The sequence below is a fragment of the Tachyglossus aculeatus genome, chromosome 3, assembly GCF_015852505.1.
Source record: "Tachyglossus aculeatus isolate mTacAcu1 chromosome 3, mTacAcu1.pri, whole genome shotgun sequence".
Classification (NCBI taxonomy): domain Eukaryota; kingdom Metazoa; phylum Chordata; class Mammalia; order Monotremata; family Tachyglossidae; genus Tachyglossus; species Tachyglossus aculeatus.
In genome coordinates this window covers 76,651,726-76,679,072 of record NC_052068.1, presented here as the reverse complement: position 1 = coordinate 76,679,072, position 27,347 = coordinate 76,651,726, and the positions used below count along the sequence as shown (strand labels likewise).

At 44.4% G+C, this 27,347-nt stretch overlaps 1 protein-coding gene across 1 annotated transcript; it reads left to right on the top strand.

Annotated features, from left to right (window-relative positions):
* The first annotated feature begins 343 nt into the window (after positions 1–343).
* On the top strand, positions 344–26,492 carry SUB1 (SUB1 regulator of transcription). Its single transcript, XM_038743862.1, has 5 exons — positions 344–419; positions 6,988–7,060; positions 9,791–9,907; positions 21,772–21,880; positions 25,527–26,492. The coding sequence occupies exons 2-5, from the start codon at positions 6,989–6,991 to the stop codon at positions 25,604–25,606; spliced, it is 378 nt and encodes a 125-aa protein (XP_038599790.1). The 5' UTR covers positions 344–419; position 6,988; the 3' UTR covers positions 25,607–26,492.
* Positions 26,493–27,347: the final 855 nt, after the last annotated feature.

Genomic DNA, 27,347 nt, shown 5'->3' with positions numbered 1-27,347 from the left:
GCTCTGCACATAGTAAGCGCTCCATAAATACGATTGATGATGATGATGATAGGGACCGTCTCTCTATGTTGCCAACTTGGACTTCCCAAGCGCCCAGTCCGGTGCTCTGCACACACTAAGCGCTCAAGAAATACGATCGAATGAATGAATGAATGGCTGGTGCGGGGGGGGCGGGACCACGAGGATCCCCGCCCCCTATCCTGGCGGCGATTGGCGGGGTCCCGAGGAGCCCGCCCCCGGGCCCGGCCGTGATTGGCCGGGGCGGGGCTCCCCGTGCGGCGTCATTTCCGGCCTCCCGCCCGCCCGCCCGCCCGTCAGCCAGCCAGGCAGTCGGCAGTCATTCATTCATTCATTCATTCACTGATCGGTTCAGCGGGCGTCCGGCGTGCGGGGGGATCGTGCGGCCACGGGAGCGGAGCGTGAGTCCCGGCCGGAACCCGGAACCCGGGCCCCCTTCCCCCCTCTCCCCGTCCGTCCGTCCGTCCCTCCCCAGCAGCCTGCTCCCGGCGACGCCGTCTCTCCTTCCTCCTCCTCCGGCGGCGGCGGGGCGGCCCGGGGAAGGCAATGGCCGATCTCCTCCCTCCCTACCTCCCTCCCTGGGGGACCCCTTCCCCTTTTCCTTCCCCTTTTCCTTCCCCTTTTTTTCTTTTCCTTTCTCTTCCCCCATTCCTCCCTCTTCCCCATCTCTTTTCCCTTCCCCTTTCTTCTTCTTCCTTCCCCTCTCCTTTCTTTCCCCTTCCCCTTTCCTTTCCTTCCCCTTCCCCTTTCCTTTCTTTCCCCTTCCCCTTTCCTTCCCCTTCCCCTTTCCTTTCTTTCCCCTTCCCCTTTCCTTTCTTTTCCCTTCCCCTTTCCTTTTCTTCCTTCCCCTTCCCCTTTCTTCCTCTTCCTTCCCCTTCCTTTTCTTTCCCCTTCCCATTCTTTTTCCTTCCCCTTCCCTCTTCCCCCCCTTCCTTTTCTTCCTTCCCCTTCCCTTTTCCTTCCCTTTTCTTCCTCTTCCTTCCCCTTCCTTTTCTTTCCCCTTCCCATTCTTTTTCCTTCCCCTTCCCTCTTCCTCCCCCTTCCTTTCCTTCCTTCCCCTTCCCTTTTCCTTCCCCTTTCTTTTCTTTCCCCTTTCCATTCTTTTCCTTCCCCTTTCCTCTTCCTTCCCCTTTCTTCCTCTTCCTTCTCTTTCCCCTTCCCCTACCCCCTTCCCTCTTCCTCCCCCTTCCCTCTTCCTCCTCCTTCCTTCCCCTTCCTTTTCTTCCTTCCCCTTCCCTTTCCCTCCCCGTTCCTTCCTCTTCCATCCCCTTTTCTTTTCCCTCCCCCTTCTTTTCCCTCCCCCTTCTTTTCCCTTCCCCTTCCCTCCCCTCCCCTTTCCCTCCCCCTTCCCTTTCCCTCCCCCTTCCCTCGCCCTTCCCTCTCCCTGCCCCTTCTTTCCCCTTTCCCCCCCCGGCCGCCCACCCCGCGAGCCGTCGGGGTGCCCGGTGCCCGGTGCCCGGTGCCCGTGCCCTTCCCCTGGTTTTCCGCTCAGCCCCCCGCCCTGCCCCCCGGCCGCGCCTCGTGCTCGGCCGATGGACTGAACGCCCAGTGCGGCCCGGCCCGGCTCCCCCGCTTTCCCCCGGGGCCCCTTTTCTCCCTCTGTCCTGCCGGAGGACACGTGTGTGTGTGTCTGTGTGTGGTTGTGTGTCTGTGTGGGGTTGTGTGTCTGCGTGGGGTGTGTATTTGGGGGAAATGAAGCGGCATCGAGCCGGAGAAAATGGCGCTGGGAGAAAGGCCCTCCCCTGCCCGCACACTCCCTCTCCTCCTCCTCCTCCTCTTCCCTGCTCCCGCCTCCCCCAGGACTGACTCCTAATCTCACCCCCCCCCCCCTTTAATAATAACGATGGTATTTGTTAAACCGCTCACTCTGCGCCAAGCACTGCCCTAAGCGCTGGGGAGGACGCGTGGTCATCAGGCTGGCCCACGTGGGGCTCCCTGTCTTCATCCCCCTGGTAACGAGGGCGTTTAGTCAGCACTTACTATGTGCAAAGCGCCCTTCTAAGCGCCGGGGAGGTTACAGGGTGATCAGGTTGGCCCACGGGGAGGGCTCACAGTCTTCGTCTCCATTTTAATAATAATAATGATGACATTTATTAAGCACTTACTATGTGCAAAGCATCCTTCTATGCGCTGGGGAGGTTACAAGGTGATTAGGTTGTCCCACGGGGTGGGGGTGGGGGGCTCACAGTCTTCACCCCCATTTTAATAATAATAATAATGATAATGGCATTTATTAAGCACTTACTATGTGCAAAGCACCCTTCTAAGCGTTGGGGAGGTTACAAGGTGATCAGGTTGTCCAACGGGGGCCTCACAGTCTTCATCCCCATTTTAATAATAATAATAACGATAATGGCATTTATTAAGCACTTACTATGTGCAAAGCACCGTTCTATGCGCTGGGGAGGTTTACAAGGTGATCAGGTTGTCCCACGGGGGGGGCTCACAGTCTTCATCCCCATTTTAATAATAATAATAATAAGATAATGGCATTTATTAAGCACTTACTATGTGCGAAGCACCGTTCTGTGCGCTGGGGAGGTTACAAGTTGATTAGGTTGTCCCACGGGGGGCTCACAGTCTTCACCCCCATTTTAATAATAATGGCATTTATTAAGCACTTACTATGTGCAAAGCACCGTTCTAAGCGCTGGGGAGGATACAGGGTAATCAGGTTGTCCCACGGAGGGGGGCTCACGGTTTTAATCCCCGTTTTACAGATGAGGTAACTGAGGCCCCGAGACGTGAAATAACTTGCCCAAAGTCACACGGCTGACAGGTGGCAGAGCTGGGATTTGAACCCATGACCTCTGACTCCAAAGCCTGTGCTCTTTCCACTGAGCCACGCTGCTTCTCTACAGATGAGGAAACTTAGGCCCAGAGAAGTGAATTGGCCTGCCCAAGGTCACCCAGAACACAAGTGGTGGAGGTGGGATTAGAACCCATGACCTCTGCCTCCCAAGCCTGGGGTCTAGCCACTAAGCCATGCTGCTTCTATAAAAAAAAATTGGTATTTAAGCGTGTACTATGTGCCAAGCACTGTTCTAAGTGCTGGGGTAGGTACAAGGTCATCAGGTTGCCCCATGTGGGGCTCCCACACTTAATCCCCATTTTACAGATGAGGGAACTGAGGCCCAGAGAAGTGAAGTGACTGGCCCAAAGTAACACAGCAGTGGGAAACAGGGTGGCTTAGTGGAAAGAGCTCAGGCTTTGGAGTCAGAGATTATGGGTTCAAATCCCAGGTCTGCCACTTCTCGGCTTTGTGACGTTAAGCAAGTCACTTCAATTGTCTGTGCCTCAGTTACCTCATCATCTGTAAAGTGGGGATTACTACTGTGAACCCTATATAATAATAATAATAACAATAATAATGATGATGATGGAATTTGTTAAGCGCTTACTATGTGCAAAGCACTGTTCTAAGCGCTGGGGGGGATACACGGTGATCAGGTTGGCCCACGTGGGGTTCACAGTCTTAATGGGACATGGGACAACCTGATTACCTTGTATCCTACCTAGCGCTTAGAACAGTGCTTTGCACATCGCAAGCACTTAACAAATACCAAAATTATTAAATTATTAAGTGGCAGAGGTGGGATTAGAACCCACGACCTCTGACTCCCAAGCTTAGGGTCTTGCCACTAAGCCACGCTGCTTCTCTAAAAAAAAAAAAAAGGTATTTAAGCACTTACTGTGTGCCAAGCACTGTTCTGAGTGCCGGGGTAGATGCAAGGTCATCAAGTTGCCCCACGTGGGGCTCACAGTCATCATTCCCATTTTACGGATGAGGGACCAGGCCCAGAGGAGTGAAGTGAGTTGCCCAAAGTCAAACAGCTGACAAGTGGCAGAGGCGGGATTAGAACTCAGGACCTCTGATTCCGGAACTCGAGCTCTTGCTCTTTCCAGTAAACCACGCTGCTTTCCCCGCCCCCGCCTTCCTCACCGCATGGTCCTCGGCTTCCTGGGGCACCACCGGGGTCCTCCCAATCCCCCCATTCATTCCTCCTGCCTTGCCCTCCCTTCCCCATAGTCCAGGAAATTCCTGCTCCCCCTTAACCTCTTTCTTTTTTTTTGTTTTATATATATATATATTTTTTTATATATATCATTACTGTGTGACCTTGGGCAAGCCACCTAATTTTGCTGGGCCTCACCTACCTCATCTCTAAAATGGGGATTAAGACAGACACGTGGAACAACCTGATTACCTTGTATCTACCCCGGCCTTTAGAACAGTGCTTAACACGTAGTAGGCGCTTAATCATCATCATCATCAATCGTATTTATTGAGCGCTTACTGTGTGCAGAGCACTGTACTAAGCACTTGGGAAGTACAAGTTGGCAACGTATAGAGACAGCCCCTACCCAACAGTGGGCTCACAGTCTAAAAGGGGGAGACAGAACAAAACCAAACATACTAACAAAATAAAATAGAATAGATATGTACAAGTAAAATAAATAGAGTAATAAATATGTACAAACATATATATACATATATACAGGTGCTGTGGGGAAGGAGGTAATAGATGTTGTAATAATAGTCATTAATTTCCTTAAAAGCCACCAGAAGCAGTGTGGCTCAGTGGAAAGAGCCCGGGCTTGGGAGTCAGAGGTCATGGGTTCTAATTCCGGCTCTGCCACTTGTTAGCTGTATGACTTTGGGCAAACTGTTTAACTTCTCTGGGCCTCAGTTACCTCCTCTGTAAAATGGGGATTAAGATGTGAGCCCAATGTGGGACAGCCTGATTACTCTGTATCCCCTCCAGCTCTTGGCACATAGTAAGCGCTTAACAAATACCATCGTCATTATTATTATCCCCCTTCTAGACTGTGAGCCCACTGTTGGGTAGGGACCGTCTCTATATGTTGCCGACTTGTACTTCCCAAGCGCTTAGTACAGTGCTCTGCACACCGTAAGCGCTCAATAAATACGATTGATTGATTATTACCTAACTTCTCTGGGCCTCACCTACCTCATCTCCAAAATGGGGATTAAGACTGACGCTTGGAACTGCCTGATTACCTTGTATCTACCCCGGCCCTTAGAACGGTGCTTGACACATAGTAAGCGTGTAACAGATACCGTAATAATAATAAAATAATAATTAATTTCCTTAAATAACCCCCACCCCTTCCGGCTTCCCCGAGAGACGCAGGCCACCACTTGCAGCGAGCACCTCTAATGTCGAGCTCACGCAATCGAAGGAAAAAAAAAAAAAGGCTCGAGTTCTAGTTTCAGAAAGTCACCCCACCTAGGGAAGGAAGCTTCTCAGAGTTTTCGAGAGGAAGTGGGCTCTTTTTGGTCTTTCTGTCTCTTGCCGTGATGATGGTGGCGAGGAAAGGCGGGGCCCCGGGTGGTAGCTTGGTGATGAATTCCTCTGGGACGACGACACCGAAGCGCCGCACGACTTTGAGGAACCCGGTGTCTAGGGTTCTAGCCTCTCATTTGAATGAACGGGAAACCGCCGGTGTTCCATTTCTTCCTCGCATTTCATTTTAGTTTTTTGAAGAGGGTGACCCATGCCAAATCTGCTCTGAGGGTTTTGATTTTGAGATGATAATAAAAATTGTGGTATAATAATAACGGTGTTTATTAAGCACTTACTACGTGCCAAGCACTGTTCTAAGCGCTGGGGTAGATACAAGGTTGGCCGACGTGGGGCTCACAGTCTTAATCTCCACTTTAAAGATGAGGTAACTGAGGCACAGAGAAGCTAAGTGACCTGCCCAAAGTTACATACAGCTGACAAGTGGGATATGTTGCCAGTTTGTACTTCCCAAGCGCTTAGTACAGTGCTCTGCACATAGTAAGCGCTCAATAAATACGATTGATGATGATGATTAGAACCCACGACCTTTGACTCTCAAGCCCGTGCTCTTCCCACTGAGCCACGCTGTTAAGTGCTTACTGTGTGCCAGGCACTGCACTGAGTCCTGGGGGGGAGGCTGACGGGTTAGACACAGTCCTTGTCCCATGTGGGGCTCACGGTCTCAATCCCCACTTTACAGAGGAGGTAACTGAGGCACAGAGAAGTGAAGTGACTTTGCCAAGGTCACACAGCAGATGAGTAGCAGAAGAGCTGGGATAAGAACAATAATGATAATTACAATAGTTACGGTGTTTGTTAAGCACTTATTATGTGTGTACTAAGCCCTGGGATGGATACAAGCAAATCAAGTTGGACACAGTCCCTGTCCCATGTGGGGCTCAGTCTCAATCCCCATTTTACAGATGAGGGAACTGTCACAGAGAAGTGAAGTGACTTGCCTAAGGTCACACAGCAGACAAGTGGCGCAGCTGGGATTAGGACCCAAGACCTATTAACTCCCAGGCCTGTGCTCTGTCCACTATGCCATGCAGCTCCTCTCTTCCATAAGTTATTGGTAAAATTAGTTTGGGGCTGAGGGGTAAGAAAACAAGTACTTTTGGAGAGATTATCCCATTTTTATTTAGCTTGATCTCTTGTGCTGGAGTGAACAGAAACCCAGCTCTGATGCAATTTCAGTAGCAGAAATGCATTTAATTGTGATAGTCTTGGGACACTGAAAAATCATCTTTTACCTTCCAGCACATTCCTTCCTTTTATACCCGTGGCTGGGGAAGCATTTCAAAACACTGATCTGGTGGTTGGGCTAATTCACGTTAGGTTCACTAAAACCATCCTTTGAGGTGGTGGCATCGGTGGTGAGTCAGTGATTTGTGAAAGGAATATTTTGAAAAGAGATTAAAATGAGAGTGGAAAAGAATACTGTCGAGAAGCTTTGGATTAGAACTTTGTCATTAATGGGCTGAAAAGCGAAGTGACCCGAGTGCGGGGGAATGCCATACCCAACCGTCTTTATTGAAGTTTAAAAGTCACACAGTGATTGAACAAATGGTAAAACCATTTTAAAATTTTGCTCATTTTGATTAGAGTACAGGTCGTTTTACTTATCCATGTCTGCAATATTTTCTTTTCCCCCCTCTAGAATGCCCAAATCAAAGGAACTTGTTTCTTCAAGCTCATCTGGAAGTGATTCAGACAGTGAAGTTGACAAAAAGGTGAATCCTGAAAGTACACGTATTTTTTTTCCTTAAAGCGTTTGCATTGAGTACGGTTTTTGAACCAAAAGCCTGGGTAGTCAAGGACAGCCTACAATCTTTTGAAGAGGAATAATGGAGAAATGGACCTAGTGGTCATAATGGTATTGGAGGGCCCAGTTGGTGCAATGCAGTAGTATACTAGGTGCTTGGGAAGGTTTAACCGAATGAAGAGACGTCTCCTGCCCTTGAGGAGCTTCACTCTAACCTCCACAAAACCGTCTAGTCAGTCCCTGGGTTAATAAGCATTACCGTTGCCTCTGCTTTAGGGCTTAGCAGATAGTAGATGGATTAGAAAGTGAGTGTGGGAAACATTTTGCCTTTTTCACTCAGAGGAGGTCCCATTCCTAGCCACTTGAGAGTCGGCAGGTCTGGCAGTGAGGCTAACGACACTACTGAAAGCTCCCTCAATTCAACATCTTGGGTTGAATGCTAGGGTTATTTCTCATCTCAAAGGTTTATTCCCTAGGGTCAGGTCCATCCAGAAGAAAGCAAGGGCTAGGAGGGGGACCGCCTCTGCGCCGAAGCTCAGATGTTTTCAAGCCCATCTGACTACGTGATGGCCCTATAGCTGAGCTTAATAATAATAATGATAATTGTGGAATTTAAGTGCTCACTGGGTGCCAGGCACTGTACTAAGGGCTGGGTGGATACAAGCAAATTCATTCAGTCATATTTATTGAGCGCTTACTATGTGCAGAGCATGCACTAAGTGCTTCGGAAAGTGCAGTATAACAATAAAAAGACACATTCCCTGCCTACAACAAGCTGACAGTCTAGACACAGTCCCTGTTCCACTTGGGGCTCACAATCTCAATGCCCATTTACAAATGAGATCATTAAGGCACAGAGAAGTTAAGTGACCTGACCAAGGTCACAGCAGACAAGTAGCGAAGCCGGCGTTAGAACCCATGCATTTCTTCTCCAGCTAATCAATCAATATTGCTACTTGCTACCTTGACTTTTTAGGCTTGAGGGAGGAGGAGGTTGACTCTTGGATGAAGTACAATTTTGGAGGGTATTTTTAAGGAGCTGCGTAATAGAAGCCCAGTGACTTTTCACAATGCCACAAGCCAACTCATTGCTCGGCTGAGACTTGGAATTTGATTTCTAGCCCAGGTGGCCATTTTAGATATTCTAAGATTTTTCTTTTATGTACTTTTAAATTCTGCTGAATACCCAAAATCGTCATCCTTACGAGTACTACAAAGGTAAAGAAAGGAAATAGCTGTAAGGAAGGAAAATGATATAGGGGGAGGTAATCCCACCAGGAAACTCAAGTATTCTGTCAAGCCATCAAAGAAGTTATACTAATAATTATGGTAAGTGTTAAGCACTTACCATGTGCCAATCACTGTTCTAAGACTTGTGGCAAGATAGAAGGTAGTCAGGTTGGATATTGGTATTTACTAGTCCGTTTTAAATGGGTACTTACAGGTAGTACATTTACTCTGAATTTGTTAAAAATTTATGCAGCCATTGCATTTTTTCTAAAACTCTGACTAGATCTCAGTTCCAGCTACACCCAGTTGCTGGGTGTGAATTCAGAAACAATTAACCTGTTCCCCAACCCTTCAAGATAATGAACTCTCCCTACATTAATTTCCAAATCAGATGGGAATGCCCTTTTGCTGCCAAACCCTTTTGCAAGCACATCTCTCACAACAAAGGCAACCTGACTGAACCTGTCTGCAGCTCCCTGTATAAGCTTTGTGAAATACAATAGCTATTTGTCCCATCTTTTAATGTTTCCCCTCTTCATAGCTGATTTTAGAAGAGGAGGGTATAAAAGAGATGTGAGGGGAAGTAAATTGATTGAGCTCATTGTGGGCAGGGAATATCTGATGTTAACCTTATACTCTCTCAAGGGCTCACTGCAGTGCTTTGCGCACAGTAAACACTCAATAAATAATAGTAATAATTTAGTTGGGTTCTTTGTGATTTCTAATGTACTATCCACTTAATTGTAGGATGTAGACAGTTGAAGAAAACACTTGGACTTTTTCAAATGGCTCCTTATGGAACCTTTGAATAATTTTTATTAACTTTAGTGGACAGAGCTAGTTCTGCCTAATCTTGTTTGTGCTAGTCAAAATTTCAATTTTTCCTCAAAGGTTTGCATTTTTAAAAGTACGGACGTTCTGCCCAAATTAATATAACATGATTAGTTTATGCTGTTCCTTACAAAAAAGAGCATGACTGCCCACTCCTTACTTGGGGAGGCACCTTCGATTAACATGAGGTCCTGGTCCATTTTGATCAAATGGCTAGGTTTTTTTATGTGGAAAAACTCCACGCTTATTTTGCTTAAATTGCTACTCCACAGAGAACAAGTTGCATGCGGCGTACAACCCAATTTACCGTTTCGGCTTGGCCTAGCCATCAGGGAGAAATTGCAATTCCTTTCAACTAGCCAATTTAAACTGTATCCTTTCATTAACTAGGTGACCTGGTAGGTGGAAAACATTTTGTGTGCCTCTCCAGTGACTAAATGGAAGACTAGGGACTTTAGGTCTCTTAGCTGTACTCCACCCTCTTTAGCTAGATATTCATCCAGCGTTCTTAATCCAAGTCTTTCGCCTGAAAGCTACGTCTCTAGTGAATAAAACAGTGGTGTTCTTTTGTAGTTACATGTGTGGTGTAGCCGTGCTGAATTCTCAGGTCCTTATTTTTGATGTGTTTTTTTCCAAGGCAAAGAGGAAAAAGCCTACTTCAGAAAAACCAGTAAAGAAACAAAAGACTGGAGAAAGTTCTAAAGGGGCAGCATCTTCCAAGCAAAGCAGCAGCAGAGACGACAATATGTTTCAGGTAAAATTGGCCATTCTGTGTCCTTAGAGCAGAAAATCCCTATGTGGTTTGGGTGTAACTACTATAATCAAAAGAGCATATTTTGAGAATCTTCTCCTGAGAATTCTAATTGTTCATAGTCTTCAGGTACTATGCTCTTTTATAAATCCCTTTTTGGCTAAGAGTATGCAGCTTTTTATTGGAATTTCAAACGTCCCTAAGATATTTGAGGAGCAATATGTAAGAACAGGCAATTCTGCCATATCACATGCTTGGACTCCATGTTTTGGGAAGATACTACAGCTGAATTAGGGGTCCTTCATCAGACAGGGCACATCTATCTTTAGAGAACTTGATGCAATGCCAGAAGTAATGGTTGTGTTCCTATGCAAGGCATGGGGGACAGTGATTATAGCGAGTGAATTTTCCTTAAGGTGGGGTTTGTTTAGAGTGGAACCTCAGAGCTCAGGAAAATGGACTGTTTCCTGGTATTAACTATCCAGTTCCCGGATGTCTTACTCTATTTTGAAATTTTCCTTTATAAATCTTACAAAGCAATACAAAACACGGTTGTCTTATTTTCTGTATTACAGACATATATTTGAAACCGGGACAAAACTGTCCTTTGGTTTTCAGTTCCTTACTATCCCCCTACCTGAGGAGTCCCTCAGTTTGTAACCAGAATCCCACATTTGGCAGCTGCAGGAGTTGGGTGGTTCTTTCTTCTTGGTTGGGATTATTGCCCATGCATCTGCAGTTGATGCTTTCCACCTTCCTAACCATGTGACTGAAGTTGTGGTATGACAGATGAAAAATTGGAGCACGTGCAGGGGAGCAGCTCCATGATTCTCTGGGAGGGTCCTGTTCCACTACACTCACTGTGCAACCCACCCATCTTTCCCCTTACCTCCATTCAGATTTCCAGTGCTTCCTTCCTGGCTTTGGATCTCCCTCTCCCTCTCCCTCTCCCTCTCCCTCTCCCTCTCCCTCTCCCTCTCCCTCTCCCTCTCCCTCTCCCTCTCCCTCTCCCTCTCCCTCTCCCTCTCCCTCTCCCTCTCCCTCTCCCTCCTGAAAGCCGTCCATGGAAATAGGTGTCATCTTTTCTATTCCACCATAATACATGTTTTCACGGAATATTTTGGCTAGACTGCTATTAGAGAATGCTTTTCTGACAAGCTTAGTGTATTTTGGTTACAGCGCAATGTAGTGTTGTAAGAAATGGTTTTGCACAGGGTGCATACGGGTGAATATTGCGAGTGATGCAGTTCTTTTCTCAGAACACCAACTCTGCTACAGAGGAGAACTGGGTGTGTGAGGGTATGTAAAAATAGTTACAGCACAGATCTACTTTAAGATTAATGCAGTGAATTTGGGCTGTTGATATCCTCATCATGACTTGCCAATAGAGTCCCAAAGAGTTGATATACCAAGCATCCTCTAATTTGTTGAGGCGTCATGGAAACTTAAAATACCCACATACTTCATTTGATAGCTTATTTCTCCTAAAAGGAAAGGAGACTTGGGACCCAATGTTTAAATAGACAATCGGAAACGATTTTATCATAGGAATGGTGTTAGAAATGCAGGATTGATTCCAGAACCCATTTCAAAAAAATCAAAATTACTCAGCAATGTGTGCACAATCAATCAGGAGTAATGTAACTACATTAGTGTTCTTGTATTGGGTCTGAGATGGGTACGTCGACCCTTCGTGGTAACTCCACCCGGCAATCAGGATACCTTCATTTCGTCTTACCCTGACCTCTCTAGTCCCACCTCTGTAAAATCCCCTTCACCTTTGCGCCCTGCCCCAGTCAATAAATAGCATTTACTAGAGCGCCTAATGTGTGCAGAGCGCTGTTAGGTGCCTGGAAGAGTTTAAAAGAGAAGATATCCCTGATCTCAAGGCACTTGTAATCTAGTGGGGAGAGACAGATTGGAGGGGAAGTAAGAGTGTATAAGGTAGGTACATAAGAGCGCTGGTGAGAAGTGTTTAGTTGATGTGAAAGGGCTGAAGTAGCATTTGGATGAGTGGGGGGTGGATTAGTGATAACTTGGGGATAACTGGAAGAGATGTGACTTCAGAAGGGCTTTGATGATGGGAGAGCTGTGACCCGTTGGATATGAAGGGGGAGGGGTGAGCATGAGGCCAGCAGGAGGAGAGATGAGAACCTGGCACAGTGAGTAAGGGAATTTGAGAGGAACAGAGAGAGCAGCAGGGATACAGTGGGAGAACACTGGCTAGGAGGAGGGAGGGTGCTGATTCAGTATCTTAAAGCCGGTGGACTGGAGTTTTTGTGTAATGCAGCTATAAATGAGCAGTCATGCAGTAAGTACTCAAGCTGTGTTATGACAAGTGCCCAAACCAACGTGGTGGCTGTTGGAGCCGGGAGGCATGCATAATGCGGAGGAGGAACCGATAGGATTTGGTGACAGGCTGAATGTAGGGGTCCACCGAGAGGAGAGCTAAGATAATGGCAAGCTTCTGGTCTTGAGACAGGATGATGTCAAATGGGACAGGGTCAGAGGCTTCGTGATGGGGGAAAATGAGGAATTCAGTTTTGGACATATTGACCTCGAGGTAACGGACATCTACATAGAATTATGCTGGAGATGAGAGGTGAGATTGCAGAGGAGAGGTCAGAGCCTGTGAGGTAGATCTGGGAGTCCTCTGTTTAGAAGTCATAGGAGTGAGTGTAAAATGAGAAGAGAAGGGGAAACTGGAGAAGAGCCTTTAGGAACTCCCACAGACAGGGAGTGGGAAGCAGAGGAAGACCTGGCAAAGAGACTGAGAAGGAGTGGTCAGAGGAGAGCCAAGAGAGGTGCATGTGGGAAAACCCAGGTTAGATAGTGTTTCTGGAAGAAGGGAGTCTTTTGGGAGGTCAAAGACAGCCAAGAGGTCAGAGTAGAGTCTGTTAGATTTAGCAAGAGTTCACTCATGACCTTGGAGAAGGTGATCTCATTGGAGTGAAGGCATCATCAGTGGTTTTGAGCGCTTACTATGTGCAGGTGGGGTTTGACGTAACTTTAAAAGTCCTAAATTGAGGATTGCCTACCTGTAGGAAATACTGTTACTGATGAAAGGCTGGAGAATGCTGAGCCTCTGGGAAGTAACAAAATCACATGCATGTGTGGTTTTTTTGGGTCATTTTGGAGTGCATTGCTGACTGGTCTCCCTGCTCTTTTGGAATCTGCCTGTGGGGGAGACATAATTTTTCCCCCTGGTGTTTAATTGCCTTGTCATATAGGTTCTAACCATTGCCTTGAGATGCTATAGGTTTGAATTCCTAAGCTGTCCTAAGATTTTTCTTGAAACTAAATAAGGCAGAGAGTCTCATTGGCCACAGTTCTGAGTTTTGCAACTGTTTTTGTGCACACAAGTGTACAGAATAGGAACTAAGCTTAGTTACACTGACTGAACTTAGATAACTTTTGGAAAAACTGTAGACTTCTCTTTACAAATTGGTGATATGAAGTAATTTTCGTGCCTACCAAAAGAGCAACCATCCAGTGATAGAATTTTGGTTAGTAGTAGTTAATTGTTGCAAGACCTTGGGTTACGAGGATTTATAGATGTAGTTTATTAGATACACATTGCTAAAAATAGGCTTATCGTCCTTTCAAGCTGCTCTATAAATTTCCGTACTTATGTATTGATTATTGAAAAAAGATTTGATGACCAAGAGGAACATTTTTGTAGTTTTGTCATCCTAGAGGACAGAATAGGTTTAAATTGCATCAAAATAGTTTTGTGTTAGGCGGGAACTTCTTGATTTTTCTTTTTACTGAAAAACCCTATGGGTCTATGAAAGTGTTAAAACCAACCCTAAAAGACCATGGTTTTCCTGTAGAAATACTGAAAATAAGTGCCTTAATGTGTTCCCATGATTCAGAAAATTGACCAAGGCAATATTCATTTTATAAAAAAAAGTGGTACAAGTACAAGTAACACTTGATAGTCAAACAGCAGTACATCTAGAACAAACAGTTATGCATTTAGCTATCAGTCTTATATTCTAACATTGCTTGTACTTGCAACATCTGATTCCCCTCAAAGACTCACCTGATTGCTGCATTCCAAACTGTTTCCTCTTAGTTCCCAGCAGAATAGTGCTAATGACCTACATTATTTTGAAGTTTGTTTAGAAATCATGAGGTGTTATATAATTAATAATTGATATTTAAGTGCTTATTTTGTGCTAAGTTCTGGAGTAGATTTAGAGTTTGCAGGTCAGACACTGTCCCTGTTCCACCAAAGGCTAGCAGTCTAAAGGGAGATCAGATGTTTAATCCCCAATTAGTGTCTTTCTCCCCATCTAGATTCTTGTGGGCAGGAAACATGTCTACCGACTTTGTCTTGTATTTTCCCAAGCGCTTAGAGCAGTGCTCTGCATGTAAGAGGTGTTCAATAAATGCAATTGATTTTTTTATAAATGGGTAAACTGAGACACAGAGAAGTGGAGTTGAGAAGCAGTATGACCTAGCGGGTAGAGCACAGGCTTAGGAGTCAAGGAGCTGGGTGCTAATCCCGCCTCTGCCCCTTATCTGCCATGGGACCTTGGGCAAGTCAGTTGTTCTGACGATCTTGACACCGGTCTACACGTTTTGTTTTGTTGTCTGTCTCCCCCTTCTAGACTGTGAGCCCCTTGTTGGGTAGGGACTGTCTCTATATGTTGCCGACTGGTATTTCCCAAGCGCTTAGTACAGTGTTCTGCACACAGTCAGCGCTCAGTAAATATGATTGAATGAATGACCTCATCTGTAAAATGGGGATTAAGACTCTGAGCCCCAAGTGGGACATGGACTGGGTCCAACCTGTTTCGTTTGTTTCTACTCCAGTGCTTAGTTCAGTGCCTGGCACATAGCAGTAGGTGCTTAAGATGATTTAAAACAACAAAAACAAAAAGCAAACGCAAAAAACCCCCACTAAGTGACTTGCCCAATTTCACACAGCAGGCAAGTGTCAGACGGGTTTTCAACCCAGGTCTTCTGATTCCCAGGCCCATGCTCATTTCTCTAGGCCTCATTACTTCACAAGTTATATCTCAGGAATCGTTACAGTAACTCCAATGCAAAATGCAGGAGCTGGGGGTTTTAGTGCCGTTCAGTGGACCTTTGTGAATCTGTGTCCTCAATCAGTAGTATTTATAGAGCGCTTACTATATGCAGAGCACTGTACTGAGAGCTTGGGAGAGTACAGTGCATCAGAGTCAGCAGATGTGTTTCCTGCCCACAACGAGTTTACAGTCTAGAGAAACCACAGTGCTGTTGCAGAGTGCAGGAGTACTGTAAGTAATGGTGACATTAAAATTCAATAGCGCTGCATTGGAAAATTCCTAAAGGAGAGTTATAAAGGGGGATATTATATGTATTAGAATATTATCCCGTGAAAGTTGTGGAATTTTCTTACTGTTAAGATAGATCTTTCTGGAAGCGGGGAGGATTAGGTGACTAGGACTTGCAGCTGGAGACAACTTCCTTAAGCAAAGAATGTAGTTGCTACAGCAGTTTTATAAGTAATAGCGGTGGCCCTCTGCCCTACTCTCGAGTATGTTCTTGGGCAATGGGGAAAAAAAGCGAGCGAGGGGTGGGGGTGGGGAGAAGGAGAGAAAGGGGGTCCAGGCTGAAAGGGAAGGCCTGCACAAGTCACACTGGAGTCCTGCGGGAGGTGGCCACACAGAAAATCGGGGATGGTGGGAGATGGGCAGCGGCTGTGACGCTTACTAATCCGACTTGTATAAGATGACCACTATGAAACTGAGGCTACTAGAGAACAGTTTCATAAAGGTAAAGAACCCCCTTCTCTGGAGAAATCAAGCACTTCTGTGGATAGAGTCGAGTATCGAACTGTTGTTGGTGACTCAAGGACCACTGTATAAATGATCAGATCACCGAGCTTACTAGAGTTTATCAACCAGGGATACTTAAGTATTCTAAATAGTAAAGCCAATGTGGCTCTGTTGCTGCAGCAGTGACCTCTCCAGACTGGGTGCTACTGTCACAAGTACAAGAGGTGGCCTCACAGTTTGGGAAAACAGGAACTCTGAGGAGCTCTTCGCAACTGTGTCATTAGGAAGTTTCTCATCTTACCTACTTCGGTTGCTACTGCTCTATTCCCTTGGCTTCAAGGAGTGTGTATGTGTGTTTGTGTGCATGCGCACATGTGTAGAAGGGAGGAGGAATGGGGAACTGGAGATGGGGGCAATGCTTTGTTCTAGGGACTCTGGAAAGTACAGCAGAAGCATAATAATAATGATGATGATGATGGCATTTAAGTGCTTACTATGTGCCAGGCACCGTACTAACTGCTGGGGTGGATAGAAGGGTATTGAGTTGGGCACAGTCCCTGTCCCATGTGGCGCTCAGTCTCATTCCCCATTTTACAGATGGGGTGACTGAGGTGCAGAAAAGTGATATGACTTGTCCAAGGTCAAACTGCAGACAAGTGCCAGGGCTGGGATTAGGACCCATGACCTTCTCACTCCCAGACCCTTGCTCTATCCACTGTGCCATACTGCTTCGCACTTCGCCATGCCTGCTTCCTGTCGTCAAGAAACCTAACACTCTAACTGGGGAGATGGGCTAAAAATATTTGCAAAGAGTGAAATCAGAATAAATGATAGAAGGTACACACAATCAATCAATCAATCAATCAATCGTATTTATTGAGCGCTTACTATGTGCAGAGCACTGTACTAAGCGTTTGGGAAGTACAAATTGGCAACACATAGAGACAGTCCCTACCCAACAGTGGGCTCACAGTCTAAAAGGGGGAGACAGAGAACAGAACCAAACATACCAACAAAATAAAATAAATAGGATAGAAATGTACAAGTAAAATAAGTAAATAAATAAATAGAGTAATAAATATGTACAACCATATATACATATATACAGGTGCTGTGGGGAAGGGAAGGAGGTAAGATGGGGGGATGGAGAGGGGGACGAGGGGGAGAGGAGGGAAGGGGCTCAGTCTGGGAAGGCCTCCTGGAGGAGGTGAGCTCCTCCAGGAGCTCACTCCAGGAGTACACAGACCCAGGTACTGAAGATGGGTGGAAATAAATACGTACTTACTAGAAGTGACTTGAGGTTGGGGAAGTTATCAGCATCAGTATTTGAGGATACAGTGTAGATGTTTCAGTAGCACTATTTATGAAAAAGATCAAAGGCCCCAGGCCTGGGTTGTTAGGCTAAAAGATGGTTGGGGTTGGACAGTGGGGATTTGATTACTTACTGACTGGCCCAAAGCTCTGCTTAGCACAGGATGTGGCCGTGCCACATCCCTCCCTTTGGGGCTTTGTCATCCTCAACTTTCATGTTTCCAGGTGGACAGGTGCACTCCTAGTAGCTGAGCATTTATGCCCATCCATTGGTCAGTCAGTTGGTCAATATTCAATAGAATATCCTGTAGGGAGTGGGAGAGAGTGTGGAGAAGAGAGTTGGAGCATTTAGTATTATCACCTCATGGAAGAATGGATGTTAAGGTAACCAGGCAGGCAGGCAGTCAGGGCTACCTAATGATGAACCGAAATCGGCCCTAGGATGAATGTTTTTTTTTTTTTTTTTTTTTTTTGCAGTCAGTTTTTGCAGTCTCCTGATTTTAAAGTTTCTTTTTCTTTAGGTGGTAATGATTCAGTGAGAAAATTTGCTGTTGCAGTCTTGTTAGGATAAAGAGGATCCATATTCGGTGTGGGCCCAGATGGAGCCCTTTCTCCAGGTGGGCACCATCCCTGCCGGGCACCCTCCTAACTCCTCCCAGGGGCTCTGTTTCCACCTGCCCTCCATACATTCACCCCCACCCCGCATCCACCACACCTCCTTCCTCCCCCTGCACAGCATAGGAGCTCTGGGATCTTCAGGTGCTGTGTAGCACCTTGGCCTTACCCTGGCCAGCTCAGCTGGATACTTCTGCCTGCAGGAGACAGAGCGGGAGCTGCAGGGGGCTCGGGCCTGCCTCCAGGGGCTGGCCCAGCTGACTGAAACCCTGATGGAATTCTTCTGTGAGGATGGGGCTCGCTGAGGATCCATATTCGTTGTCGTCAATAGGGTCTTGCCAAAGGTAGAGTTGAGCCTATTCCGCAAAATCCATGACCTTGTAATAGAGGAGTATGCAGGGAAGACTTTGTTGCAAATGGAGCCTTGGATCTGAAAGAACGCTTTTTTTTAATGGCATCTATTAAGTGCTTACTATGTGCAAAGCACTGTTCTAATCAATCTATCAATCGTATTGAGCGCTTACTGTGTGCAGAGCACTGTACTAAGCACTTGGGAAGTACAAGTTGGCAACATATAGAGACAGTCCCTACCCAACAGTGGGCTAAGCGCTGGGGAGGTTACAAGGTGATCAGGTTGTCCCACGTGGGGCTCACAGTCTTAATCCCCATTTTACAGATGAGGTAACTGAGGCACGGAGAAGTGGCTTGCCCAAAGTCACACAGCTAACAATTGGGGGAGCCGGGATTTGAACCCATGACCTCCGACTCCCAAGCCCGTGCTCTTTCCACTGAGCCACGCTGCCTCTCTATTGTAGAAGAAACATTGAGTTTCTTCACTAGGTTTCTGAGCGTGGTACTGTTAAAAATGCTTTGTATTTTGGAATGGGACTTGGGCAGGCTGGGGCAGTGCTCCTGGAAGGATGAAAAGGTAGGGAAGGAGGAGCTCCCCTTTTGTCTCTCTGCCTGCTCCCCTGTATTTGAGTGGTTTTGGTGGATGAGCCCTTAGGATCCGTTTAAATGATTGCTTTTCAGCTTTGGAATTTTATACCAGAACTAATGGGTAATGGCAGGGGTGAATGTTCCTCTTGGCTGTTCCTCCTTGGCACCCCTGTCACTTCCACAAGGGCTGGAGAGAATTGAGAGAGAAGAGAATTGCCATCTTGCCCTGCCATCCATCGGGGTGCCCCAGCTGGGTACTGTTTCGTGCCCACTGAGGCCAAGGAGTGGTCTGCCATCGTAATACCCCCATGGGCCTTTTCACCCTAAAGGGTCAGAGCTGGCAAGCTACTTCTTAATCAGGGAGCTGTGAGGGAGAAAGCAGTGGTGTCGTCGTCCTGGTGCCAAGTTATCTCAAAAAAACGGGCACCTGGACTGGGAGCCAGAGCTGGATTCATGAAGAGCCACAGGTTCCTGACCCCTGCTTTTGGGGAACTAAGGAGACACTCATCAAATGCACCTTCAATATGTGAATCTGTTTTTTTTATTTTTTCCCCCCAAATGGTATTTAAGTGCTGACTATGTGCCAAGCACCGTTCTAACCTCTGGGGTAGATCCAGCGCTTAGAACAGTGCTTTGTACATAGTAAGCGCTTAACAAATACCAACATTATTATTATTATTATTATTATAGAAGCTAATCAAGTTGGACACAGTTCCTTTTCCACATGGGGTGCACACTTTTAATCCCCATTTTGCAGATGAGGTCATTTGAGTTGTGGTAGTAGATATGACATGCATGGAATATTCATTTCATTTGGTGTGGTAGATCAAATACACCTAAAGGCAACCAGAATCTGTTTAAAAGTGATTCTCATTGTAGTCTTTAAAAGTTATATAAACTAACACACTGTCTAATCTAGCTTTATTCAGTACAAGAAGTACTGTATATTCAATCCTGGAGCTAGTACTCATAATAAAGCGTGAAGTGTTTTTTAAAAAAATTTCTTCAAATAGAAACCTAAAACTTGTTTCACATTCATTTCTCAAATTCTAACAGCTCTTGTACAATTCCTAAACTCCAACTACGCGTTTTATTCATTCAGGATCTACTCTCAAAGGGTGTCACTCAGCCTAGAATCGGGTGTGTTTCCGGATTAGCTAGTAGTAAAACTAAAGCGTCTTCCAGGTTCCCCTCCCCTCTCGTCCCCCACAGTTAGAGGGTGGGAAGCAGAGATGGAGCCTGTGGAAGAGACTGAGGAGGAGTGGTCAGTTAAGGAGAACGAGGATAGTGTCAGTGAAGCCACGGTTAGATAATCTTTCAAGAAAGGGGTGATCCAGTGTCGAAGGCAGCAGAAAAATTGAGGAGGATTTCAGTGGAGTAGAGTCCTTTAGGGTAAGGCAAGAAAGCAGTTACTAGTCACCTTAAAGATGGCTGTTTCCTTGGAGGTAAAGAGGTGAAAGCCCGATCTCCGGGAGTTGAAGAGAGGAATTGGAGGCAGCAAGCTTAAACAACACGCTCAACGCTGAGTGATAACTGGAAGGAGCCGTGGGGACAAGGGAGGACTTTTTTAGGGTAGGACATACGTGGGCATGCTTGAAAGAAAGGGGGAAGGAAGGAGACATGCTGGCTGCTGAATACCGGCATCCCTCCCTGGACTTTACTAGGAAGAGGAGCTTCCCTTGCCTAGAAAGTGTAGAAGGTCCTTTGCCTCTGGGAGTGGCTAAGGGCGAGAGATAGTCGCACACAAAGTTCCCTCTCTGCTCAGCCCTGGCACCTAGACGTCTTGGACGCTGCCTTGAAGGTGCCGGGGCTGTGGCACCATCTTCAGCTCTGACTGACTGGGATCAACTTTAGTAACACGTAAACAGACCAGAGATGTTGAAGTCCTTGGTTCTTCCGAACGAAGAATTACATTTTCAGCTTACCTGCCTTGTGTTCCAAAGACCTAATATACCTTGCTAGCTTTAAATATTTTAACGCTTAATTAGGTAGTGCAGTAGTGTTGGTAGATGGTCCTCAGAGTCTGTCTCCACATGCCATCTTCCTGCTACTGAAAGGATTCATGGGGAAAAAAGTCAGTCTTTTTAATGAGTACAGATTGTTCCACCTAATCACAGAGGTTTTTCTGACAGACTCTCATAGTATTCACCTTGTAGTGCTGTGCACATGTGTGAAACTGTACTCTCTCAAGTGCTTAGTACAGTGCTCTGTCACACAGTAAATGCTCAATAATTATTGCTGAGTTTCTCTCCCCCCAGAACTCCCTGGTGGTAATTGTGGTATTTAAGTGTTTACTGTGTGGCAAGCACTGTAATAAACGCTGGAGTAGATGCAAGATAAACAAGTCCCACTTGAGGTGCACAGTCCCACGTGGGACTGTGTAGTAAGTAGGAAGGGAAAACTAGTATTGAGTCCCCATTTTGCAGATAAGGGAACTGTGGCACAAAAGTTAAATGAATTGCCCAAGGTCACAAAGCACATTAGTGGCAGAGCTGTGATTAGAACCTAGGTCCTCCGACTCTTAGGCCCCTGCTCTTTCCACTAGGCCACACTGCTTCTCAAAATGCACATTTTAGGGAAAATGCTCTGTAATGCCTCATTGACATTCTGTGTTGTCACTTTACTGAATCTAATGTTAATATACGTGACTAGGAATATATGGAAGATGAATCTCCTTGCCATATCCCCTGTATAACACCAAAATGTTCAAGCGTCCAAGAATCGCACTCAAGGGTCTGTTATTCATTCAGTCGTATTTATTGAGCACTTAACTGTGTGCAGAACACTGTACTAAGTGCTTGGGGAAGTGCAGTACAGCAGTAAGAGAAAGACAATCCCTGCCCACAACGAGCTTGTTAGAACAGAGTCTATTGGCTCTCCTTTAGTAGTAATTTCTATTTGCAGAGGGTTTTTTTTTTTAAACTGATACTCATTGCACTAGGAATAAAGGTTGTAAATGCAGTACGCATTTAGTCCCTGTGTTGGAGAAAATAGCACTAAGGCTTTGTTCATTTTGAGGAGCAGTCAGTCAGTGGTATTTGAGTGCTTACTATGTGCAGGGCACTGTACTAATAGCTTGGGAGACTACAATATTACTTGGAATTGTTATTCCGTTGAGATGATGGTGAAAGAAATTATTTAACTGGAATAAATTGTATTTTTTATAAGCGAAAGGCAGTAAAACTTAATGAGTTTAAATGTGCACAAACTGCTTCATTGTTTCACTTGCAGATTGGAAAAATGAGATATGTCAGTGTTCGGGACTTCAAAGGAAAAGTCCTTATTGATATTAGGGAATATTGGATGGATCAGGAAGGTGAAATGAAACCTGGCAGAAAAGGTGAGATTTTTTTTACTCTTAATTGTTGTTATAATTAATATATATGTACCTTCTGTTAAATTCCTACAGGAAGTTAAGTATAAAAATACCACAGATCTCTCTAGTAAATAAATTGATTTTTTTTTCAGAGCAGTTAGAAGTTCTTTAGAACAGCATAAGAAGCTAAGAAAATACCTCCCATCTGGGCATTTTCACTAGTTTGGAGTATAGAATAATTTCATAGCATTTGGTTGCGTTTTCCCTGGCAAATGCTAGTGGAGCTCCTAACCTTTTTAGTGAGGCCTTTAAAAGAATTAGAATTTCAATCATTTCCTCTACCAGAGATGCCGACACTATTCTGACGCTGACAACATAAACAATTTTCTTTAAAAAATAATCAAAATTAGTCAGTCTTCCTCTTTCCATAGGACTTATTATTTGTCATTCTCCAGTGCAGTTTTATTCTTTCAGGCTTAACATTTAAAAATAAATTTAAAGCCTGATATCTATAATTACAATTGGTATTTGTTAGGTGTTTACTACATGCCAAGCACTGTACTAAGTGCTGAGGTAGATAAAAGCCATCTCCAACTGTTTGCTCTCCAGTGGCTTCTTCCCCACTGCTTTTAAACATGTCTCCTCTATCCTAAAAAAATAAAAACCCTCCCTTGACTCCCTCCAGCTATCACCTTTCCAGACTCCTTGAGCGAGTTATGTACACCCACTGTCTCAAATTCCTCTCCTCCAATCTCTCCTTGACCCCCTCTAATCTGGCTTCCGTCCCCTTCACTCCACAGAAACTGCCCTCTCAAAAGTCATCAGTGATCTCCTTTTTGCCAAATAACAGTGGCCTCTACTCCATCCTCATCCTCCTCCACCTCTAAGCTGCCTTCGATACTGTCGACCATCCCCTTCTCCTCCAACCTTGGCTTCATTGACACTCTCCTCTCCTACTTCTTTTCTTGTCTCTCTGACCTTTCAGTCTGTCTCCTTCGTGGACTCCTCCTCTGCCTCATACCCCCTAAATTTGGGGGTCGGCGGGGGTGGTGGTTTCCTCAAGGTTCAGTTCTGGGTCCCCTTCTATTCTCCATCTAAACCCTCTCCCTTGGAGAACTCATTTCCTCCCATGGCTTCAACTACCACCTCTATGTGGCTACTACCCAAATCTACATCTCCAGCCCTGATCGCTCTCCCTCTCTGTCGTCTCGCATCTCCTCTGACTTCAAGACGTCTCTACTTGACTGTCCCGCCGTTACCACATTAATACGATCACTTATCCTCTCCTGCCATGAATACTGTATCAGCATCTTTGCTGACCTCCCAGCCTCCTTGTCTCTCCCCACTCTGCCCACATGATTTTTCTACAGAAATGTTCAGAAACGTACTCAGAAACTTACTCTGGGAGTTAGAGGACCTGGGTTTTAATCCCAGCTCTGCTGTTTGCAAGTTGTATGACCTTAGGCAAGACACTTAATTTCTCCATTCCTCAGTTTCCTCATCTGAAAAATGGGGGTTAAATACCCATTCTCCCTTCTAGGTTGATTGTGAGCTGCATGTGGGATAGGGACCGTGTCCAACTTGTTTCTTTTGTGTCTTCCGCAGTGCTTAGTACACTGCTTGATATATTAGTAAACATTTAATAAATACCACTTCATGCATTCTTGTGATGATACTTTATTGCCTTCGGGGCCTGATGGTTCCCTGGCATATAAACACTGACTGCATACTGGAGTTCCTTTAGGAAATTCAGGGACTTGTGTGTGAGAATCTGAAAATATTATCCTGAAAGTGACTCTGTCTTAAAGACAAACTCACTCTAAAATGTTCTTAAACAAAATTTTGTTGTGTGTGCAATTTATCATCATTCACTCAATTCACTTTACCATACTTTGGACAATTATGGGTATCTTAAAGAGACTTCCACACCACTTAATAATAATAATAATGATGGTGGTGGCATTTGTTAAGCACTTTCTACATGCAAAGTACTGTTCTAAGCTCTGGGGGTGGGGGGTACAAGGTGATCAAGTTGTCCCATGTGGGGCTCACAGTCTTAATCCCCATTTTCCAGATGAGGTAACAGGCTCAGAGAAGTGACTTGCCCAAGGTCACACAGCAGACATGTGGCGGAGCTGGGATTCGAACCCATGACCTCTGACTCCAAAGGCCGTGCTCTTTCTACTGAGCCACGCTGCTTCTCTCTTGACTAGTGTGGCCTCCAGCCTTCCCCCACGCCCTTGTCTGTACTTCACTCATTTTTCCCTTTAAAAAAAAAAGAAAGAAAATTTGTACACATCTTTCTCTTCAAAAGTATTCCACATTTGCCCAACCTTCTTTTCATCAAACGGACAGTCTATGGACTTGTCTTTGTCTTTGTCCATTGTCTTTAAGACCCTCAATCAGCTCTCCTCCACCTGTATTCTTGCTCATCTCCCACTATAACCCAGCCCACACACTTAGCTCCTCTAACCTACGTAGAGTACGTCAGTCTCTTCTCTCTTGCTGCCAAACCGTTACTTGCATCGTCCATCTGGCCTGGAACTCCATCCCCTTCATATCCTACACACCACCATTCCCCCATCTTCAAAACCCTGCTAAAATCATACCTCCTCCAAGAAGCCATCCTTGACTCATTTCCTCACCCTATTTGTCCTCTTACCTGTGTTGCCTACTTGGGTCTATTCCGTTGTAGCATTTTGATATTTACCTCACCGCAGTCCCACAGCATTTATGTACATATCCTTACACTTTGCCGTTTCCCCTCTCTGTAATTTACTGTAATGTCTGGCTCCCCTCTAGACTATAAATTCGTAGTGGGCAGAGATTGTTGTTTACCAACTGTATTGTACTTTCCCGTGCATGTAATAGTGTTCTGTGTCTATTAAGTGCTCGTTATCACTGATCGATTGTCTTTTTTCTTGAGGACAGGAATTGTTTTTACTAATTCTGTTGTATTTTCCTAAGTGCTTTGCTCACATAACGCTTGATGGATCAATCAATCGTATTTATTGAGCACTTACTGTGTGCAGAGCACTGTGCTAAGCACTTGGGAAGTACAAGTTGGCAACAGATAGAGACAGTCCCTACCCAACAGTGGACTCACAGTCTAAAAGGGGGAGACGGAGAACAAAACCAAACATACTAACAAAATAAAATAAATAGAATAGATATGTACAAGTAAAAAAGCTTGATAAATTGCATTGATTGGATTTAGCCTAATCTGGAACAAAATATAGAAAACAATGGCAAGTATTTAATAGAAAGTAATAAATCCCCTAGGAACAAGGAGCCTTTATTTTATTTTTTTTTTGTGTGTGTGTGTGGAAAAGAAAGGTAAAAGAGGGGTCTTTATCTGCAAAATATCCAGAGGTCCAGTGAATGTCTGCCACCAAAGGAATACAAATGGAGGGAAAAGATGAGTGAGGGAAGGGAGGAGATGGCGGTTCCATCCCAAATTATTTTGTTGACCCAGGAGAAATATTGAGAAATCTTGCTAGCTCTTGTCTCCAGTCTCTCAACGAGTGTAAGATATGGACGTCAACTATGAACTGTTACAATTGTGTCTTGAAAGCAAAATTGAGTCAGTCTTAATGGTAGTTGCACATAAAAAAATTGAATAGGATTTGATGAAGTTCATAACTGATAAAAATTTGTTGTTGTGTTTTAGGTATTTCTTTAAATCCAGAACAGTGGAGCCAGCTGAAGGAACAGATTTCTGATATTGATGATGCAGTAAGAAAACTGTAAAATCAGAGCCATATGAAACTTTAATGTTTTAGTCTTTTTACATTGGCTTTTGTTTTCTAAACTTATTGGTTTTCCAAGCTATTGTATATTTGGATTGCAAAACAATTTGTAAAATTTTTTTTATGTGCATTAAAGTGTATTCTGAGTGAAGCTACTTGTCTATACTTTATTAATAAGGAATGCCTTGCATCCACCGCCTGGTGTAAAATAAAATCAAGCAACAAATTCTTAATTGTTGTGGCCTTTTTGATCAGAAGTATTCATTGTCGGTAAGGTTAAGATGGCCGTTTGTAGTCCTTTTAATTTCAGCTCAACTTATTAAGGAATTGTATTGCATTGAATTAGAAAATTGCTTTTTGAAAGCTGGAGCTCACCATCTATCTTCCCATCATACTTCTACATGTTTTTAACTGACAGATTTACTTACATTGATTTCTTGAATTTTTCTATTTTGTTTCTCTAACACTTCCATTTCACCATCTCACCCAAAAAATGTTGTGTTGTTTTCTTGGCCATAATGGAATCATTGAAATGTTAAAATATTCCTCTCATTAAGGTACCTGTTTGTTAAAACGATACGTAAAATGAAATTCGAAATTCTGTATCCGAAAACCACTGACTCAGAAACTTAATGTAATGAATATTAAGACATTGTCTTTTAAAAAGTAACATTGCTTATATGGGGTATTAACGCTAAATAAGCATATGCAACTACCCTTCAGTATTGGTTCAGTTCTGTTCAGTTCTGCCTCCAGGAGATCAGGATACGGAAGCCTGATTTGCCCTTATTCTTGGAAAAATGTTTTACGAATTATGGGATGATGTCTGTAAAATCAGATATTGTTAAATTACCTCAGACTAGGATTTAATAAAAATTGTGAAAGTTTATTGGTCCTCACTCATTTATTTTAAATCTTGGGAGTGAAATGTGGCTAGTAAATAAGATATGACACAATATAACGTAAAATTTAGCTCCGCTCTAACATGGTGACAGTTTAAATGGATGAGTTGATATACGTGCTATATTTACCTAATTGCCATTGGTCAAATTATTTCTGTTGGAGAGTATTAGTCTATTTGCTGGGGGTGGGTGGGTGGGTAGTGGAGGGGAGATGCGAGGTCTTGCTGTAATAAAGTGCTAGTACAGATATTTCATTTTCCTTGTCTTTCAACGCTTCGCCTTTCACAGTAAGAATGGAAAAATAAATCCAAGAAAGTTCAAATGCTTAGATAATGGGCAAAGTTTCAGCAAGTAAAAATATGAAAGCATGAAGGGAAATTAGAATAGAGGAGAAAGGGGTATTATAATATTGCGAGAAAGCAAATGTAAAGGGAAAAATTATCTCCGGACTGACCAAACCAAATGAAATAATAGTAGATTGAAGCACAAAAGGGATGGGAAAGAGAATGCTTTTTAATATTTATTCTCTTAATATTTGTGTTACAAATCAAACCATTTTAGTAGGAAAAACAAGCATTTAATTCATCTTTCATGTTTTACCAGGTAAAGTAATTGCATGATTGGAGTTTCTCAAAAACCATTTAAAGATATACTCCTGAGACTGAATTTCTGAAATGTGTAGCGAGCATAAAATGGTTATTGCTATTGAGTGATTTTAGGTATTTGGCATTGCGTTACGTTACAAACACCTGAGTGATGGATACATCCTAGTAAGGATTGACCCTTGGATTTATTTTAAATTTTCTTAAGAAAAGTTACTGACTAATGGTGATCTGCTTT